Here is a 21190-nt window from a genome sequence, read left to right on the forward strand (position 1 = left end):
CCATTCGTGGATCTGTTGAGTCTGACGACTTAACAGGTTGGCAATCTGATTGTGAACCCCTGGAAGGTGTTCTGCAAGTACGTATATGTTCTGGGGAACGGCCCATCTCCAAATGTTCTGTGCGAGCTGGGACAGCTGGAGAGAATGTGTGCCTCCTTGTTTTTGTATACAATACATGGCTGTCATGTTGTCCGTACGGATGAGGACAGTTTTGTTCTGGAGATGTATTTGGAATGATTTTAGTGCTAGGAATATTGCCAGTAGTTCCAGGTAATTGATATGGAGCACTTTCTGTTGAGTGGTCCATTTGCCCTGAGTGGTGTGTCCTAGGAGATGGGCTCTGCATCCCGTGAGTGAGGCGTCCGTTGTTAGCACTATTTGTGGAAGAGGCTCGAGGAACGGCCGCCCTTTGGACAGGTTTATTGTGTTCCACCATTTTAGAGAGCGATGTGAGCGGCTGTCCACCAACACCAGATCTGTTAGTTGTCCATGAGCCTGATTCCACTGACGTGCTAGACATTCTTGCAAGAGACGCATTTGTAGTCTTGCATAAGGCACAATGAAGATGCAGGACGCCATCATGCCTATGAGTTGCATGAACACTTGCTGGAAGAGAGTGTTGGGTTTGAAATTTTGCGATCAGAGCTTGTATATTGGCTATCCTGGCTGGGCTGGGATATGCTAGGGCTTTGGAGGTATTTATGGTGGCTCCCAGATATTGATGTATGTGGGAGGGTTGGAGATGAGATTTGGGATAGTTTATTGTGAATCCCAAGCTGTGTAAGAGTTGAATAGTTTGGTGAGTGTGTAGAATGCATTTGTTGAATGAGTTGGCTTTTATTAGCCAGTCGTCTAGATACGGGGAGACGTGAATTTGTTGTCTTCTGAGATGCGCTGCTACAACTGCTAGACACTTGGTGAATACTCTGGGCGCAGTTGTCACCCCGAATGGAAGGACTGTAAACTGATAGTGTTGTCCATCCATCACAAACCTTAGGTACTTCCCGTGAGCAGGATGTATGGGAATGTGAAAATAAGCGTCCTTGAGATCTAGTGTGGTAAGGAAATCCCCTTGTTGTAGTAGTGGGAGCACTTGTTGAAGAGTGATCATATGGAAATTATCTGAGTTTATATACAGATTTAGGGGTCTGAGGTCGAGTATTGGTCTTAGAGTCCCGTCCTTTTTGGGGATTAGGAAGTACAGTGAGTATACCCCTGTACCCATATGTTGTAAGGGAACTGGTTCTATTGCGTGTTTTTGAAGCAATGAGAGAACCTCTTGTTTGAGGAGCATTAGATGGTCTGGTGACATGGGACGCTGCTTGGGTGGTATGTGTGGGGGGGGGGGGGGGGGTAGTGGTGAGTTCCAGGCAGTAACCATACTGGATAATTTGTCTTACCCACTTGTGTGTTGTGATGGAGTTCCAGACAGGTAGGAATTGTTTGAGTCTTCCCCCGACTGGAGTGGAATGGTCTGGGGGGAGTGGAGGAAAGTCACTGTTTTGTGGCGGGGGAGGGACGAGTGTTGGTATTGCCTCGACCTCGTCCCTTGGTGTTGTTTCCTCTATATCCTCCTCTAAAATATCCTCTGCTGGGGGATGTTTGTTGAGAGGTTTTGAAGGTAGAGGAGGTGTCTGCTCCCATATTCTTGGAGGCTTCTCTGTAGAAGGAGCGCCGAAAGGAGCCGCGTGGTTGTGGAGACTGGAATGCTCCCATGGACTTAGCAGTCTCTGTGTCTTTCTTCATTTTTTCTAGTGCAGTGTCTACTGCTGGCCCAAATAACTGTTCTTGGTTAAATGGTTGGCTGAGTATGGTACTTTGTACTTCTGGCTTAAAGCCTGAAATGTGTAGCCAGGCATGGCGTCTGAGGAGTACACTTGTGTTTATTGCTGTAGAGGCGGTGTCTGCGGCGTCAAGTGCGCATTTAATTGACGCATTTGAGATGAGTTTTCCCTCTTGTATAAGGTCATTTGCCTGGGTCTTGTATTGGTCTGGCAGGTGTTGTAGCAGATTCTCCAACTGATCGTAGTGAGCTCTATCATAGCGTGCTAGTAGGGCTTGGGTGTTGGCAATACGCCAATGATAAGCAGCTTGTGCTGCTACTCGTTTGCCCGAAGCTTCTAATAGTTTAGATTCTTTGTCAGGGGGTGGTGTATCTGCCGTGGTTTGGGAGTTGGCGCGTTTCCTTGCGTTGGAAACGACCAAAGAATCTAGAGGGAGCTGTCCTTTGATGTAACAAGGATCTTCTGGGGCAGGTCTATATTTTTTCTCAATTCTTGGGTTAAGCTCCCTGGCACGGACGGGGTCTTTAAATACCTCTGTGGCGTGATTTGTGACACCTTTAATCATAGGTAGAATTTGTACTGTTTTCTGAGACTGTTCAAACGTGTCCAAGAGGAAATCTTCCTCAGGTGCATCGGAGTGCATGGTGACGCCATGGTAAAGTGCTGCCCTGTTTACTAGTTGTCCAAACCCCAGGTGGTCATCTGGAGGTGATGGTTTGGAGGGATATGGTGTAGGGTCAGGTATATCTGGTAGAGGGTATGCCCAAACATCCAATGGTGCGGTATCTGGATCCGTGAACGGATCATTAGGATCACCCCCTCCCCCTAGGTCATCATCATTATCCTGTGAAGGTGGTGTATGTGATGGAGATGGTAGAGGTAAGGGCGGTGTAGGCAGAGGGGGTGGGGTAGAAGGTTGTATGGGAGAGGAAGGAGGAATAGGTGATGTTGCCGAGTCCTTCTTTTTTATAAGAACTGGGGCAGGTGTTGTGTCCAGTTTCCGTCTCTTATATGGCACTGCAGTGACATGTCCAGTCTTTGGATTGATATAGATCCTTTTTTGTGTTGGATCTGGATGGAAACGTTCTTGTTCTTCAGGAACAGACTTTGGCGACGATTTTTTAGGTTCCGATCGAGGTTTTGGTTGATCGGTCGAGTCTTTGGCTTTAGGAGGTGTATTATAGTCCTTAGCCGGTGGTTTTGGTGCCGATGAAGGTGTTGGTGCCGATGAAGGTTTCGGTGCCGATGAAGGTGTTGGTGCCGAAGTTAAGTCTTTCGGCTTGGAAAGTTTCGGTGCCGGTTTATCTATGGGCCTCGATGTTTTCGGTGCCGAGGGTGTCCGTTCCGATTTCGGTGCCGAGGGGTCTTTTGTCTTCGGTGCCGGGGGTACCATTACATGCGGCTTGCTCGGGCCCGAGCCACCGGAAGGCTTATGTTTCTTCGGAGCCGAGCCCGGAGGCGGGGCTTCTGAAGGGTGTTTTCGGTCTCGACTGAGGCCAGCTGGCGAAGTCTTGACCAATGCCTTTGGTTTTGGAGGGGTTGGGGCAGGGGCAGTGGTACTCACGCGTTGCCCAGGAGTAATGAGGTCGTCTGAGTCGTCTGCTTCTGAGATGATTTGAAGTTCCTCGGAATCTTCTTCCGGGACATCAGGACCCTCATCAAAGATGTTTTCTGGTTCCGGGGCTGGTTTGTGTGCCATGATATGGCGTCGAGCTCTTCGATCCCGAATGGTCTTTTTGGATGGAAATGCTGCGCAGGCTGGACAGTTGGCTTCGTCGTGTTCCGGTGATAGGCACAGGTTGCAGACTTTGTGATGGTCAGTGTGCGGAAATTTTGCTCCACACTGGGGGCATTTTTTAAACGGCGTCCTTTCCATGAGCCGTAGGTCTCACGGCGTGGATAGGCCCAGCAGCCCGCGTCGACGTCCGGAATCGAGCCGATGAATTTGATGTCGAGTGAAGGTGCTTCGATGTAGCTGTTAGAAGTTTTTTCGCTTCGAAAAGCTTGTATTTGAGATTTTCAACCGGAGTGGAAACGTTACATCCGAACCCAATGGCGGAAAAAAACAATCTGAGGATGGAGTGGATGCCCATGTGCACTGTAGTCCAAGGGAGGAGTCACCAAATTCGTGACCAAAGACTTCTTCCGAAGACAACAACAACCTGCAAGCATCCAAGCCCAACACCAGATGGCGATCTACTATCCTAAGTGTGTGATCTGCAGCTCATATGCCTCGAACAGTACTTATCTGTTGAGATCATTGTTGTATCGAGTACATACATTTATTCTCAATGTCTTAGCATAGGCCCACAGTGAGAATCCTATTAACTAAAGCTATTTTGACTCACCAGTACATTTGAATATTTGCTGTAGCGAGCAGATACACTTAAACTACATTAAACAGAGCTACATTCTAAGAAATACTGGATTGGATAAAAATATACCCATTATTGAAACACTGTACGCATTGAATACTGATGTACTAATTAGTAACCTTTGTAAGCCTGACAAAGCAGGGTGTATTATGAAACGCCTGTTAGCGGGTTGTTAATTTGCAATGGGATTTAGAAGTTGTGCAACTGAAAAATAAAAGTTATTCAAGACGGTTGGTTGGACTCGTCTTTAATATGTCTGTTAAATGATATATGTACATTCTGTTAAATTTATATGCGTTTGCCTGTCTACTACTCCATGAATATTAGCATTCAATAGATCATCAGAAGAGTACCTGCCTTTAAGTGGTGGGACAGGACCCTTGATTCCCAAATAAAACCTACTTTTGCTTTGAACGTTAACTAAATGTTTGATTGGTGTCTTGCAATACTAAAGCCACAATACTACTTTGCTCTGCACGGTTTCTTCTGTGCAGAGAAGGGAACCAGACAGAGCCAGGTTTGCATACCACACCCCATAAACCATGATTTGAATTAGAGTCTTGAACTGCGGCTAAGGCACAATCAAGTAATTCTTTTTTTAATTCAGGTTGCCAATATTTCTGCATAGTACAACAGGATATTACTAGGTTGTCATGCATGTCATAAGACCTACATGAAAAAGATAAGAAATGTTAATACAAATTGAATATTTTGGTTTAATGGTCCTCCTCCCTTTCCCATCACAACACCCGCCGTAGCAGGCCCATATAGAGTGTAAGGGAGCAACATCCTTCGAGATGACTAAAGAAAGTGAAGAAGCAGGGACTTCTAATATACCTGTCCTGTATTTCCCATTCTTGAATGGTGAATTAATAGAGGAAGCTGGAATGACCGGAAATGGCCAAAGAAAATCTTTATGTAGCCTTTTCAAAGCAAGCACAAAGTCCTCGACACGGGCTGCTCGAGTGCGTTCCTTGCACAGCCAGCCAATCAGTTCAAATCCAAGTTGAGCAGCAAAGCAACCAAGGTCCTTCAGCCGTATTTCTTCCAGGAGCCTTCGAGCATGTCTCCACAGCATCATGTCAATGTACATGTTTTCTGCGCAATCGCTATCCTTACTCCACCTGAAAAGCATCAAAATATTAAAAACAGCGATAGAAAAATATGCCTATTTATAATCTTATTCAAAGGCAAGCTAATGCTTCACATTGGAGGATTTCCTTATACTCCCAACATAAGAGTTTCTGACATTTGTACAATGAAAGAAAAGGAATATGCTACTTACCAGTATGCATCTGTTCTTGGCATGTAGAGCTGCAGAGTTGTACACTTAGCATAGATCGCCATCTGGTGTTGGGCCCGGATGTTTGCAGTTTGTTTTTGTTCTTTGGACAGTCTTTGGAAGTCACGAGTTTGGTGACTCCTCCTTCGGTCCGTACTGCGCATGGGCTTCGGCTCCATCCTCAGATTGTTTTTCGCCAACAGGGAAATGATGGAGCGTAGTAATAACAGTGAGAAACCCATGTGTGTTGTATCTAAATAAGATGGACTGGAACGGATACAGGTAGCCGGGGAGGCGGGTGGGCGTGTACAACTCTGCAGCTCTACATGCCAAGAACAGATGCATACTGGTAAGTAGCATATTCCGTTCGAGGCATATGAGCTGCAGATTGTACACTTAGCATAGATTATATAGCAGTACCCAACCTTAGCGGCGACCACCGGTATCCGTTGCAGCGGTTTGAAAAAGTGTCTTTAGTACAGCCTGGCCCACACTAGCTTGTTGCTTGGAATGCACGTCTACACAGTAATGTTTTGTGAAGGTGTGCGGTGTTGACCATGTGGCTGCTTTGCAGATGTCATCTAAGGGTATGTTCCCTAGAAAAGCCATAGAAGCCCCTAACTTTCTAGTAGAGTGGGCTTTAGGTGGAACAGATAATGTTCTTTTTGCCTTTTGATAGCAAATTTGTATGCACTTTACAATCCACCTAGCTATCCCTGATTTAGAGATAGGGTTGCCTTTATGTGGTGGAGAGAAGGAAACGAACAATTGTTTAGTCTTCCTGAAAGGTTGCGTTCTTTGTATGTAGTACAGCAAAGCCCTCTTAACATCAAGTGTGTGTAAGGCCCTTTCTGCAACAGATTGAGGTTGCGAGAAAAAGACAGGTAATTCCACCGATTGATTGAGATGGAAGGGGGAAATGACCTTGGGCAGAAACTTCGGATTTGTACGAAGTATGACCTTGCTGTGATGTATTTGTAGGAAGGGTTCCTGGATAGTGAACGCTTGTATTTCACCAACCCTTCTAAGGGAAGTGATAGCTACGAGGAAAGCTGTTTTCCAGGTGAGGAACTGTAGCTCACATTTATGCATTGGTTCGAAGGGTGGACCCATTAGCCGTGTAAGAACTACATTTAGATTCCATACAGGGGAAGGTGGTGCCCTGGGAGGAATTACTCGTTTAAGGCCTTCCATAAAGGCTTTAATAGCGGGCACTCTGAACAGTGATAAATGCTGTCTGTTTTGTAGATAAGCAGCGATCGCTGCTAGGTGTAGGCGTATGGATGAATATGCCAGGTTACACCTGTGAAGATGGAGCAGATAACATATGATGTGCTGTATGGATGCATCTAAAGGGTTGATTGTATTGTTACGGCAGTAAATCACAAATCTTTTCCACTTTGCGGCATAGCATGCTCTAGTGGTAGGACGTCTGGCTTCCATGATGATGTTCATGCAATCAGGGGGAAGGTTAAGGTAGCCAAATTCTAAGATTTCAGGAGCCAGATCGCAAGGTTGAGCTGAGCTGGGTCCGGGTGCCTGATTTCTCCATGGTTCTGGGTTAGGAGGCATGGGGACAGGTGCAGTTTTTGATGTGGTACCACCGATAGCTGTAGTAGTGTGGTGTACCACGGCTGCCTGGCCCATGTTGGGGCTACCAGAATGAGTGTGAGGGAGTGCTGCTGTAGCTTCCTTACCACTAATGGAATTAGCGGGAGAGGTGGAAAGGCGTATGCAAATCTGCCTGACCAGTTCATCCATATCGCATTGCCTTTGGACAATGGGTGTGGGTATCTGGCGGCGAAGCTTGGGCATTTTTTGTTTTCGTGGGTGGCGAAGAGGTCTATCTGAGGATGCCCCCACTGTTGGAAGAATGGGTGAAGAACTTGTGGATGCAGTTCCCATTCGTGTAGTTGTTGCGTTTGTCTGCTGAGCAGATCTGCCATGGTGTTTTGTACGCCTGGAACGTGCTGTGCCAGGAGAAAGATGTTTTGGGGAATTGCTCATCTCCATATGCTCTGGGCTAGGCGGGAGAGCTGGGGAGAGTGTCCCCCCCCCTGTTTTTGGATATAATACATTGCAGTCATGTTGTCTGTGCGAATGAGGACTGCTTTGCCCGAAATCTGTTTTTGAAAGGATTTTAGGGCTAGAAAGATCGCCAAGAGCTCCAGATGGTTGATGTGGAGCGATTTTTGCTGTGGCGTCCATAGACCTTGCATTGTGAGGTGTAAGAGGTGCGCTCCCCAGCCGGAGAGCGATGCGTCCGCTGTTAGAATCACCTGAGGAACCGGGTCCAGGAACGGCCGCCCTTTGGAAAGGTTTGTGGTGTTCCACCACTGCAGAGAGTGATGGGTGCGGCCGTCCACCAACACCAGATCCGTCAGCTGATCCTGGGCCTGGTTCCACTGTTGTGCTAGGCACTCTTGAAGTGGACGCATGTGGAGTCTTGCATGGGGCACTATGAAAATGCAGGACGCCATCATTCCTATGAGCTTCATAAACACTCTTGCTGGAAGAGAGTGTTGAGGAAGGAATGTTTTGCGCAAGGCTTGTATGCTTGCGATTCTGGCTGAATTTGGATAGGCAATACCTTTGGAGGTGTCTATAGTTGCCCCGAGATATTGCTTTGTGTGAGATGGTAAGAGGTGGGACTTTTGGTAGTTCACCGTGAAGCCTAGCCGGTGGAGTAGTTGAATGGTGCTGTTGGTATGTTGCGCACATTGATTGTAGGACGCGGCTTTTATTAGCCAGTCGTCTAGATAAGGGAAGACGTGAATTTGTTGACGCCTGAGGTGTGCTGCTACAACTGCTAGGCATTTGGTAAACACCCGTGGTGCGGTGGTGACCCCGAAGGGGAGAACCGTGAATTGGTAATGCTGACCGTCCACCACGAACCTGAGGTACTTCCTGTGAGAAGGGTGTATTGGAATGTGAAAGTATGCGTCCTTCAGATCCAAGGTAGTGAGAAAGTCTACCTGACAGAGGAGCGGGAGGACTTGTTGTAGGGTGACCATGTGGAGGCCTCAGGGTCCCGTCTTTCTTTGGTATAAGGAAATACAGGGAGTAGACCCCTAGATTTTGCTGATTGACGGGGACCTGCTCTATAGCGTGTTTTTGGAGGAGGGAGAGCACCTCCTGTTTGAGTAGTGTGGAATGTTCTTGAGACATTGGACGGTGTCTTGGTGGGATATTGGGTGGGGTAGATGTTAGCTCGAGACAGTACCCTGACCGAATAATTTGGTTCACCCATTTGTCCGATGTTATGGATTCCCATGCGTGGATAAATTGTTGTAGTCTGCCCCCGACCGGAGTGGGATGGTCTGAGGGGAGGGAAGGGAAGTCATTGTGCGGGCGGGGTTGCGGAACGGGTGGTGTTAGTTTTGCCCCTGCCCTTATTGTTGTTGCCTCTGTAACCACCCCTTTGGTTGCCCTTTGAAAAGGTATTTTGAGGAGGGGACTTGTAGGAGGTAGAGGCGCTATCGGTGGAGAAGCCTCTGCCTGTGCTACGAAAGGATGAGCGTCGAAAGGAGCGTTTAGGGGCCTGTGATTGGAGTGCCCCCATAGACTTTGCTGTGTCTGTGTCCTTTTTCATCTTTTCCAACGCTTCGTCCACCTTTGGCCCAAAGAGAGTTTGTTGGTCAAAAGGGTGATTTAGTATGGACGCCTGGACTTCAGGCTTGAACCCTGAGATCCTGAGCCAGGCATGACGACGAAGCAGGACACTGGTATTTATGGCTCTAGAAGCAGTGTCGGCTGCATCGAGGGCACACTTAATGGAGGTGTTTGTAATTAGTTTACCCTCCTGTATCAGGTCATGAGCTTTGCGCTTGTGTTTTTCGGGGAGGTGCTGCATAAGAGCCTCAAGTTCGTCGTAGTGTGCTCTGTCATAGCGCGCAAGTAGCGCTTGTGTATTTGCAATGCGCCACATGTTTGCAGCTTGGGAGGCGGTGCATTTGCCAGACGCGTCTAAAAGTTTCGATTCCTTGTTTGGCGGTGGGGCTTCTCCTGAGGACTGGGAGTTAGCCCGCTTTCTAGCTGTGGACACAACTAGGGAATCTAAGGGAGCAGGGCCCTTAATGTATACAGGGTCTGTGGGTGCCGCCTTGTACTTTTTTTCTATTCTAGGGTTCAGTACTCTGGCCCTGACAGGGTCTTTGAACACCTCTGCAGCATGCTTGGTGACACCTTTAAGCATGGGCAAAATAGACGTGGACTTGTCCTGAATGTCAAATGTGTCCAGTAGGAAGTCGTCTTCCACTGGTTCGCTATGCATGTCCACCCCATGGTAGTGTGCTGCTCTCTGCACTAAGTGGTGAAACCCTAAGGAGTCCTCTGGAGGAGACGGCCTGGATGGGTATAGGTCGTCCTGAGGCATATCAGGTATGTCAGGGTTGTGGTAGTCTTCCCATGGGTCTGGGGTCCCCGGTGGAGTGGGGTCCATTGGGGCGTCCGCCGGGTCATAATCTGGATCCCCGTAATCCGGATCGGGGGACGGGGTCGGGGAGTGATGAGGTAAGGGTGGCGGAGACCTGGGAGGAGGAGGGGGTGGAGGAGGTAGTGGGGAGGGCACTCTGAGAGGAGAAGTAGCAGAGTCCTTCCGCTTGGGCGGTGGAGGAGGAGCCGGTGTGTCAAGACGTCTTTTCTTGACAACTAAAGTCAATAGCCCAGTCTTTGGATCTTTAAATAGAGTCTTTTGCAAAGGGTCTGGTGTAAAGAGATCCAGTGGCGCCGAATCGTCCGCTGGCGCCGATATTTTCGGAGCCGAGGGGTTCGATGGTTTCTGTGCGCCATGCTTTTTTGGAACCTCCGTTTTTTTCGGCGTCGAAGGAGTTTTCGGCGCCGGAGCGTCGGTGCCGACAGATTTGTGTTTGTGTTTTGTCGGCACCGAGAGTCCAGGCTTCGGCACCGGTGGCTTCGGAGTCGAGCTGGGTATCACTTTCTTCGGTGCCGGATGGGGTTTTTCGGCACCAGGCGTCGGCTGGCTCGAGCCCGAGCTGCCGTGAGACTTCTGAGGCTTCGACACCGGGCCCGAAGGTGGGGTGATAGAAGCTGTGTGCTTGGTTTTGCCCAGGACTGCAGGCGTGGGTGTAACCGGAGTCTCTTTGGTTTTGGGCGCGGGGGTGGGAGGGGGTACAGTACTCACGACCCGCTGCGCCGGTGTGATGTCCTCCACGTCGGAGTCGTCGGCCTCGGAAGCGCTGACGACGTCGTCCTCCTGCTCGGTGTGTAGTTGCCCCGAAGCTTCGGCGTCGTCTCCGAAGATGTCCGGTGGAGCCGCGGTCGAGGAGTGCGCCATGGTGCGTCGAGCTCTTCGATCCCGGATGGTCTTTTTTGATCGAAAAGACTTACAGGCGGGGCAGTCTCTAGCCTCGTGTTCTGGAGAGAGGCAAAGGTTACACACCTGATGGAGGTCGGTGTGGGGAAATTTAGACCCACATTTTGGGCACTTTTTGAACGGAATCCTTTCCATCGGCCGGGACCGGAGTCGAGGAGGGCCCGAAGGCCGGTGCCGATGTACGGGATGGAGAAAAGTGCCGCTTCGAGAGATGAAGATTGAAGTAGAAACTCGAAGAACGAGGATTTTCCGTCGAGGCTGGAACCGTAGAAGTTCGAAGCCGGAGCACGAAGTATCACATCCGAGCCCGATGGCGGAAAAAAACAATCTGAGGATGGAGCCGAAGCCCATGCGCAGTACGGACCGAAGGAGGAGTCACCGAACTCGTGACTTCCAAAGACTGTCCAAAGAACAAAAACAAACTGCACACATCCGGGCCCAACACCAGATGGCGATCTATGCTAAGTGTACAATCTGCAGCTCATATGCCTCGAACAGTTATTTATCTTCAGTAATGCCTTATCTCGTAGATTTTCGTAGATATCTAGCCGCAGATTACTTACCTTAGAATATTCCCCAGGTGTCGGACTGGATCCGGTAAATCTTGAAAAGTACCTCTGCATATGGATAGGTGGCGTTGAACAACTCCGCATCGGCGGCATCTATGCCGGATGTGACATGAACGGTGCCCATATAGTCGTCACCCCAGTGAGCTGACTTCAGTTTATGACTATTTGCAAACCAGAAGCAAAGAGCCACGTCAGAAGTCTGTGAGACCAGTGTGCGGAATCCAAGGGCCTACAAGAACCTTTTTAGGTGGGAAAGTCAAGTTTTCAGAACAGGGAGGATGGGAGGATCGGTAAGGACTCGGCTGGATAGATTCTCTACTATATATGCATTATGTAGGCATTACCGAACGCAAGTACCTTGTTCATCTGATTAAAAACTTATAGCCGCAGATTACTTACCTTAGAATAGATACCAAAGCAATACTGTCCCAGATGTGGACCTGCGAATGGCTCACACCACAAAGTCCAGAAGTAACAAATGGAAAAAGTGCCCAGAGCAACGGACCGGACAGTCAAGGTGCCCACATAGCAGAGTGACAAATGTCCAGGACAGGGACCCCACGAGCAAACATGTTGGACTCAGCTCTAGCTCCGGTGGAATGAGCCAGCAAGACCTCATCGGGTTGCTTCTTGGCTAATGCATAGCCGATTTGTAAGGAGAGTACAATCCACCGGGAGATGGTCCGTTTCGGCACTGCCTTCCCCTTCTTGGATCCAGTTCAGTGAACCCCAAAAAGAGCCAATCATCCAATCCCTGGTCTCTGGTGAGCTTGATGTACCAGAGAATGACAGTGCCCTTTTAGGGTCCACGTGATATAGCCTCTCTTTCTCAGAGGGATGAGGTGGAGCAAAGGAAGTGGGTAGCGTGAAGTTTTGGCTGATGTGGAAAGAGGTCACCAACTGCTGCACAAAAAAAGCATGGGCACAGAGAACCAGTTTGTCTGGGATAAAGCTGGTGTTTGGGGTTGAACAGAAAGAGCCTGTAGCTCACTGACCCTCTTGGCCGATGTGAAGGTCAACAAGAAGACTTTCTTGATAGTCATAAGTCTGAGGGAGCAGCTGTGCATGTGTTCAAAGGGAGAGCACATTAGAAACCCCCCCATTCCATTGGGACATAACAAAAGATTTGGGAGGAAACAAGCTGAAGACCCTTCAAAAAATGCGTCACAATGGGTGACAAACAGGGAGGGTAGATCCAGGAACCACAAAGAAGCAGAGATACTAAAGCGATAACTCCTTAACTGTGCTAGGCCTTGCCAGGCTAAGGACAGAACAAACACCAACACTTCGGACAAGGGAGCAGAAAGTGGGGTAAAGTGTTTTTTTGGCCCACAAGCCACAAACGTGTCCAAACAGCAGGCTTTGTTGATGGACGCCTGGTTGCCAAGATGACATCACAGACTACAGGAGGTAAGTCGAAACTCTCAACAGTCGCCACTCAATCTCCATACATGAAGTTAAAGTGTGCGCAGGTTCAAATGGAGGACCCTCCCCTGTTGCTATAGCTGGAGATCCTCCCGAAGGGGCAGCCTGATCGGAGGTTATGTCCAGGTGTTCCGGATACCATACGCTCCATGCCCAATTGGAAGCCACTAGGATGACTTGGTGTAGTTGGTCCTGATTTTCTTCAGAACTTGGGCATGAGTGGTATTGGTGGGAAGGCATAAGAAGTCCAGAGTTCAAGTCTAATCAGAACATGTCTTAGAGCAAGAGCCGCTTGGAAACTCCAATGCGTAGAAGTGCTAACATTGCGCGTTCTCGTGGTGGTGAATAGATCTGGTCAGGGTTCTCCCCAGTCCTGAAAGAGACCTTCAACTACCACATGGTGCAGATGCCATTCATGGTCGGCAAGGCACTGACGCCAAGTTCGTCGGCTCTGCAGTTTGGAAATCCCATCAGTTGCTGCACGACCAGGAAAATGCCATGACGTTCCAGTCATGTCTAGAAGCACAGATCCTACTGGCACAGGGCCCATGACCCCACTCTGCCCTGTTTTTTGCAGTACCACATGGCGGAGGTGTTGTCCATGAACACCTGAACTAGTCTTCCCTTGACGGCAGGGAGGAAGGCCTTCAATAGCAGTCAAATTGCTCTCAACTCCCCAAAAATTGATGTGGAGCAGAAACTCAGCCGGAGACCAGAAAACTCTGATCATCATCTTTTCCAGATGGCCGGCCCAGCCCAGGAGTGAACTGTGAATTCTGGGTGGGGAAGGGAGAGGTGTCTGTCACTGATCCAATTGCAGTTGTTAGCCACCAATGCAGATCTTTCATAGTTCAAGCTGATATCTGGACCAGGTTCAAAAGTTTCCCTCGATGCTATGCCCACTGGGACTTCAGGACCCACTGTAGAGCTTGCATACGTTATCTATTATACATCATGGGCGTGATGCAGGAGGCCTTCAGACCCAGCTGTCTCAGAGCCAGTCTCAATGAAATCCAGGACTTAGGTTGAAACATTGAGATCATGGCGCAAATGTCCTGGACTCTCTGCTCCAGAGGATAAGAGGGGAACTGAACTGTGTCCAGGATAGCTCAGATGAAAGGGAGCATCTGAGAGTGAGTCAGGAGTGACTTTGGCATGTTAATAGTGAACCCAATTGAATGCAGAAGGTTCGCCGTAGCCTGGAGATGGACAACGAATGCCTGGAGCAAGCCCACCTTCAATAGCCAGTCGTCGAGGTAGAGGAAGACTGGGTCCCCTGAACTCTGCTGATGTGCTGCAACCAAGACCATCACTTTTGTGAACACCTGAAGGACAATGGTAAAGCCAAATGGGAGCACAGCAAACTGAATATCCTCCTGCCCCACCGTGAACTGCAGTTAACGCAGATGGGCTTGGAGGATGAGGATGTGAAAATAGGTGCCCTGCAGGTCTAACGCTACCATCCAGTCTCCAGGGTCTAACGCAGACAGGCTTTAGGCAAGTGTTAGCATTTTGATTTTTCCTTCCTCTGGAAGGCATTGAGAGGGAACAGATATAAGATAGGGAGAAGGTCTCTGTCCTCCTTAGGCATCAGAAGAAAGCGGGAATAGCAATCAAGACCTTCTTCTGATGCTGGCACCCTCTTAATGACTCCTTTGGTCAAAAAAGCCTGCACTTCCTGGTTCAGCAGGGAGAAGTGGTCCTCTTTCTGAAGATCTGAGGATGGTGGCAGTATGGGTGGGGTTTCTAGAAGTCTAGGGGCGTTACCCAGCTTGACAATTTGGAGCACCACTTGTCTGAAGTTATGGCTTGCCTGTGGGGCAGGTGGGGCCTGGTCATGCCGCCAATAGGGTGCCTGTGTTGTTGTGACGGTATACTACAGGGGTTTGGAGGCCTCAGCTGCCATTCGGAGTGGTGGAGGAGGGGGCGAGGACTGAACATGTCTCTGTGCATCGATGCCACAGAACTTGTGGGAACTGCATCCTCAGCCATCAAAGGTTGGGAAGCCTTTTAGCCGTGGTGGCTCTGCTGGGAAGAGCACCTTGTCCCAAGACTTCGGGCTAAAATTAGCCACGGAAGAAGCAATAGGAAAAGTGAGGTTGCCGTTGGACCACCGTGAGCCCAAATGACCGGGCAGTGACCTACTGCCTACTGGCTTGAGGAAGGGCAATTTGGATTCCGCCCTGGCCATGGAACCGATATCTCCCTTATCTGCGGTACCGACAAAATGCGGAGGACTACAGACACTCGACAATCTGTTGTACTCGTCCTCCTAGATCTGTCAGCTTCATCTGACACGGTGGACCACCACACTCTTCTGTCCTGACTTATGGCAGTGGGTGTGGGGGGGGCCTGATGTTAAACTAGCTAAAATTCTATCTGTTTCGTCGCTGTCAGGCGGTATCTCTTACTCCTTTTTTTTCCAAATTCAAAATGACAACAAATGGTGTCCCCCAACCCCTCATTGCACTTATTAAAACCCACAATATTAAGCTAATTAACTATGCAGACGACACTCAGCTAATTCTGTCGCTGAACAATGACCAGGAGGATACCATAGGTAATTTCCAGTCATGCATTCTTGACATCTTTGACTGGATGAATGCAAATTCACTCAAGATGAATGGAAGCAAAACTGAACTCCTCTGTTGCTCACCAAATAAAATCCCGGTATCACTATTGTTTAACTTCTGGCCTCTACCCACAGAACTGCCACTGGGTAACCCAGTGGCGGTACGAAACATAGGTGTGATCATTGATCAAGGTCTGGCTATGGAAAATCAATTGAATGGACTTACCAGGACATGTTTTGCACTGATCTGGGCCCTTAGGAAGCTATATCCTCTGCTTGACCTGCCAGCCTGATCACGGATTTCCAGAGGTGTAATACTAAGTAGGCTGGACCATTGCAATGCCCTGTTACTAGGAGCCCCTAGCTATGTGTTAAAGAAGCTAGAGCGCATCCAGATAATCACAGCTAAGCTAACACTGAACAGACCTTGATATTCATCTGCCACAGAGGCCTTGAAAAAAATCCACTGGCTGTCTATCAAGCAGAGAATGATCTTTAAATCTCTCTGTATTGTCCATAAGGCACTACACAATAAAGGACCAAGACCCTTACAAACCAAACTAAAAAAATACACTTCTGGCAGAAACTTTCGATCAACCACAGGCAACTATGTCCAAGAACTCAGATTTCAGAAAGTCCGACAAGGAGGACTTGCCTTCACCATTAATGCAGCTCGTATATGTAATAAATTACCAGCTCCATCAAGATCTCACTCTGATTTATTAAAATTTAGGAAATCACTGAAAACCTGGCCATTCCCTCATTAAGGACCTGCTCTTCAGTATCTCCATCAGTTGGTTCTTCTTACACAGTGGTTATAATTAGCGTCAGGATATCATTTTGGTCACAGTGCGCTCTACAAATACATCATACAATACAATACTCTCCTTGAAGCGCTGAATCAGCTTTGTCGCCAAACAGTGTCATCGAGGGGCATGTCTATGAGGTATACCTAGACATACCCCATAAGCCAATTGTTCTCAGCCAGGCATGTCGGCGGAGTGTCACCGATGAAGCAATGAGCTTGCTCAGTGAGTCTGTTGTATCTAGCCCGCATCTGATGGCAAGCTTTGTTGCATCCCTGCCATTGGCAATGGCCTGGTTCAGGATGGTTCGGGCCTCCTCGGAGAGCAAAGGCAGCACTTGTGCAACCTAGTGCCACAGAGTGTGGCTATATCAGCCCAAGACGCATGCGGTGTTTACCGACTGCACAGCAAGGTTGTGAGAGAGAAAATCATCTTACCGAATTATTACAGCTTTCCCTATGCGGTGGAGTGATTGGGAATGTTCCGGGAGGTACTTTGGAGGTTGAAGCCTGCACCATCAGGCCCTTCGGGGTGGGGGGGTGGGTAAGACGAACTGGGTGGTGAAGTGCTTTGCCCAGGTCCTGAGCAGAACAGTCCAGTTCCATATCTGAGTTGGGAATGACTGGGCTCGGCAGAGCTAGGAGCAGCCTCACAGGGGCGAACCCCGGTGAAAGTTGTGGATTTGCAACTAGTGTCGGTCTGGATCCAAGAAAAGATCTAGAAGGCCCGACTGGCGCCGAGGGCAGACCCACCAGCGGAAGTCCAGTCTGGGTATGTTCCCAACCTGTGAGGCACAAAGGCATTCCAGAGTGGTCTGGTTGCCCAAACATGAGGTGTGTGGCCTCATTAATTCTCGAGTTGGGCGGAGGTCACTCCGGCTACGAGAAATTCTGGGTGGCGCGGAGTGACCGCAGGAGAAGTGTGGAAGCAGGGCCTTGACTTATGGTGCTGTCCCCGTGCTTTGTTTAATGACTTTTACCGACACGGTTAAGTTGAAGAGCACTTCGACATGGACTATTTGCATTTATGGACCTTACCCAATAATGATTTTGACCATGAAGACCGACGGGAACGACTCAAAGAGAGCGGGCCTGGGATATTCCAGGCAATCGGGACCTGGAGGGGTGTTGAGTCTTCATACTCTCCCGCATCTCTTTGGGATTCATGATGCAGCTGTCGGAGCAGGTCCTGGAGTCATGTTACAACTCCAGGCACCATAGGCAAAGCAAAAGAGGGTGTGTCACTGACGTCTGCTGATAAGAGACTACGCAGGGTTTAAATCTCAAAATGTTTAAGCAACATCCCTAAAGCACACTGGGAGCAAAAGTGCTCAAAAAAGCTGGCGTTGAAAAAGGTGGTCAAAGAGTGTGGGGTAGTTATTCTGTATCAGCGCTGATGGTGCGAAAAGTAAGGAACTGAAGTCACAGGGCTGGGATGGGGCCTATATAGGCACTGTGCACGTCACATCCAACGTAGAGCCATTCTACACTACCTACCAGCGAGCAGAGGTACTGGTAATGATTTTCTGGATTCAGTCTGACGTATGTTAATAATGTGGTTAGAAGGGGAGCTGAAGTAGTTACATTTCCTGTTGAAGAGATTTGAATATACTTGAGAGGGACAAATGGTTGGAATTATACTGAGTGGTGAGCAATATTGCTCACATTAACATCAAAATCTTTGTTTACAGGGACAGGATTCCATGATTGAGCAGATAAAAATGTACGTTCTCCCACAGCCACCAGATATACCTTCTCATGGATAACCCCAACATTTCGATATCATCCACAGAGATGGGAGAATGTGAGCATCATGATTGTATAGGCCATAAGATATAGCCAGGGTGTGAAATGGTGATGTCAGCATATTGGGAACAAGCAAGTGAGCCACAAGCACTGAAGCCTAAAGAAAGGTTCATCGGTCCAAAAGGAAAGCGGGGAAAACTGTATAATCCTGAAAGTGTGAGGGGGAAAGGGAGGGAGTGCTTGGAAGGAGGAAGAACACACATCAGCAATCCTTAATGGAGTCATCCATACACAGTCACATTTTTTCTAAGTGGGGGTCTATTTATCCTATTGTTTTGTGGTTTCTACCAATATGTGACATGTGGTGATAGAGGTATGAAACCCATGGGTAAACCCAAAAGAATAAACATTTCTGAAAAGTAGACAAAATTGCACATTCAGCAAGGGGTGATCTGTGTAGCTCGATCGTGGTTCCCAAAGAAACTAATCATTGAAGTAAAAAACTATTTTTTTTAAAGAAAGCTAATAGGAAAAATAGGAATAGGTGACAACACTTTCTTTTGTAATGTTCTGCCCCAATGGCCGATCGACTAAAGTGATAAATCATTACGTTTGTCAGGCCCTTCTGGTCACAGGGATATATAGTATTTGTTGGTTGTCCAAAAATAGGCAATACCAAGAAACAACAAGTGAGATGCAGTTCTATCCTGAGTTGACCATCTTAATGTATGCAAAGATGCCCATGTCGCAGCATGACAAATCTAACACCGGTACACCTCGAGCCAAAGCTGTAGTAGCAGCTTTTGTCCTAGTTGAATGTGCACGCAGCCCCTCTGGAGGCTGTTTCTGGACTAGATGCATAAGACAATCCACTTAGAAATAGTTTTTTGTACTGCTTTTCCCTTTTCTAATCCTGAGAATCCAACAAAAGCTGTTCATCCTGTCGAAATTCTCTAGTTCCCTCCAAATAAAAGCTAAGAGCCCGCGTAGGATCAAGACGATGTAATCATTTGTCTTTCTTTGTAGGGTGAGGTGGTGCATAAAAAGATGACAAAGCGATGGATCGTCCAACATGAAAAGGAGTAACAACTTAGAACGGAATGCTGCTCTTGTACGCAGGACCAATTTATCAGGAAAAAAGGAAACATATGGAGGTGCCGATGACAAAGTCTGTAGTTCACTTGCTGGACCAGCTGACATAATAGCTATAAGGAAGACTGTTTCCAGAGTCAACAGGTACAAAGACCAACTGGTCATAGGCTCTAAAGATAAGCACATTAGATAACTTAACACTAGATTCGAATCCCACTATGGCATTATAAATGGAAACGAAAGGAAACATATGGGCCAACCCCTTAAAAAACAAATCACAATAGGTGATTTAAAAAATGACGACCCGGTAAACATAAGAAAGCCGAAAGGGCTGCGAAATAACCTTTGACAACCTTGCTGAGCCACTGACAAAACAAGAGAACATCATAAAGGGAAGCTTCTAAGGGTTGGATCTGATATGAGGCACAAACATGACAAACTATTTACAGCGCCCATCATAAACAATCTTTGGAGAAAGTGCATATGTTAACTGGCTCCACTCAATCTCCAAACATGGACTTGTAACCCATTTGAGATTGGATGCAGAACCTGACCCTGCTACTGTGCTGGAAGTCCTCCCCTCAGAGGCAGCCAAATCCGTAGACTGACCAAATGTTCTGGATACCACACACTCCTTGCCCAGTCGTGAGAGACTAGGATGACTAGGGCCTGGTCTCTCTTGATTTTCTTGAGCGCTCTGGGCAGAAGAGGTAGTGGCGGTTAGGCATTTAAGATTCCCAAGTCCCAGAGAAAGTGAAAAGATTCTCCTAAAGAGGACTGCCTTGGGTAATCCAACGCACAACATTCTCAACACTCCGCGTTCTCTTCAGTAGTGAATAGATTGAGCCTGGGTTCTTCCCATCGTTAGAAGACACCCTGTACCACCTTTGAGCACCGATATAATTCGAGATCCGCTCAGTATCACCAGTTGAGTTAATCAGCTCTGACGTTTAAAAATCCGGCCAGGTGTTGAATGATCAGAGATATGCCCCGATCGCTCAGCCACACCCAAAGACAAAGAGATTCCAGACACAGAACCCATTTTGCCTTGTTTATTGCAGAACCACACAGCAGTAGTATTGTCTGTGAGTACCTGCACTCGTTGGCCTTTGATCTTAGGAAGAAGAGCATTTAATGCCAATCAGATAGCCTGAAGCTCCAGCAAATTTATGTGAAGAAGAGCATTTCTGCCAGAGAGCAGAGTCCTCTGAACTCCATTTCCCCAGGGGACCCCCCAAACCAAGTAAAGATGCATCCATCACAATGGTCAGTTCTGGGTGGGGCAATTAGAGGGGACTGCTGCTGGTCCAATTGCAGTCTAGTATCCACCACTGCAGGTCTTCTGCAGAGTCCTCTGACACCTGGATGAAATTGGACAGATTTCCTTGGTGTTGAGTGCATTGAGACTTCAAATTCCACTGCAGAGCCCGCATGCACCATCTGGCATGGTCAACAAGCAGAATTTAGGGGGACAAGCAGCCCAGAAGTCTCAGAGGCACCATCAACGAGATCCAGGCTGCAGGCTTAAAACATCAGGATCATATCCTGAATGTCCTGGACTCGACGAGGAGGAAGTATAACTCAAAACAATACAGTCTCCATAATAGATCCAATTAAAAGGGAGTTTTTGCGATGGAGTCAGGTGTGACACTGGCACATTGATTTTGTAGCCCAAAGACGTCAATAGGTCGGCCATCATCTGGAGATGATTGGCAGCTGCCTGAGGCTAGTCCGCCTTTAACAGTCAGTCATCAAGGTACAGTAAGACTGGTATTCCCAACCTCTGCAAATGTGCTGCAAACACTGCCATCACATTAGTGAACACCCAAGGTGCACTGGTCACCCCAAAAGGGAGTACAGAGAATTAAAAATGCTTCTGTCCCACCTGAAAACGCAGAAAACATCTGTGTGACTACAGAATGGGTATATGAAAATACGCATCCCGCAGATCCAACGCTATCATCCAGTCTCCTGGATCCAGGGCAGATAGAACTTGGGCCAAAGTAAGCATTTTGAACATGTTCTTCCTCAAAAAGAAGTACAGGAGTCAAAGATATAAAATGGGACGAAGATCCCTGTCCTTTTTTGATATTAGATAATAATGGGAGTAACACCCAGTTTCTACTTCTCAAAGTGGAACTCCCTCCCCATTCGCTAACAGAGCATGAACCTCTGTTTGATGAACTGACAAATAGTCCACCAAAA

General features: G+C 48.0%; 1 protein-coding gene across 2 annotated transcripts in view; it reads right to left on the reverse strand.

Annotated features, from left to right (window-relative positions):
- Nucleotides 1-21190, reverse strand: part of RIC1 (RIC1 partner of RAB6A GEF complex) — a 730678-nt gene that overhangs the window by 76087 nt on the left and 633401 nt on the right. For both annotated transcript variants that reach the window (XM_085634197.1, XM_085634186.1), the window contains exon 22: nt 4997-5283. In XM_085634197.1, the coding sequence (XP_085490323.1) occupies nt 4997-5283 (287 nt within the window). The remainder of the gene's footprint in view (nt 1-4996; nt 5284-21190) is intronic.

This window comes from Triturus cristatus, chromosome 2_1, assembly GCF_964204655.1.
Source record: "Triturus cristatus chromosome 2_1, aTriCri1.1, whole genome shotgun sequence".
Taxonomy (NCBI): Eukaryota; Metazoa; Chordata; class Amphibia; order Caudata; family Salamandridae; genus Triturus; species Triturus cristatus.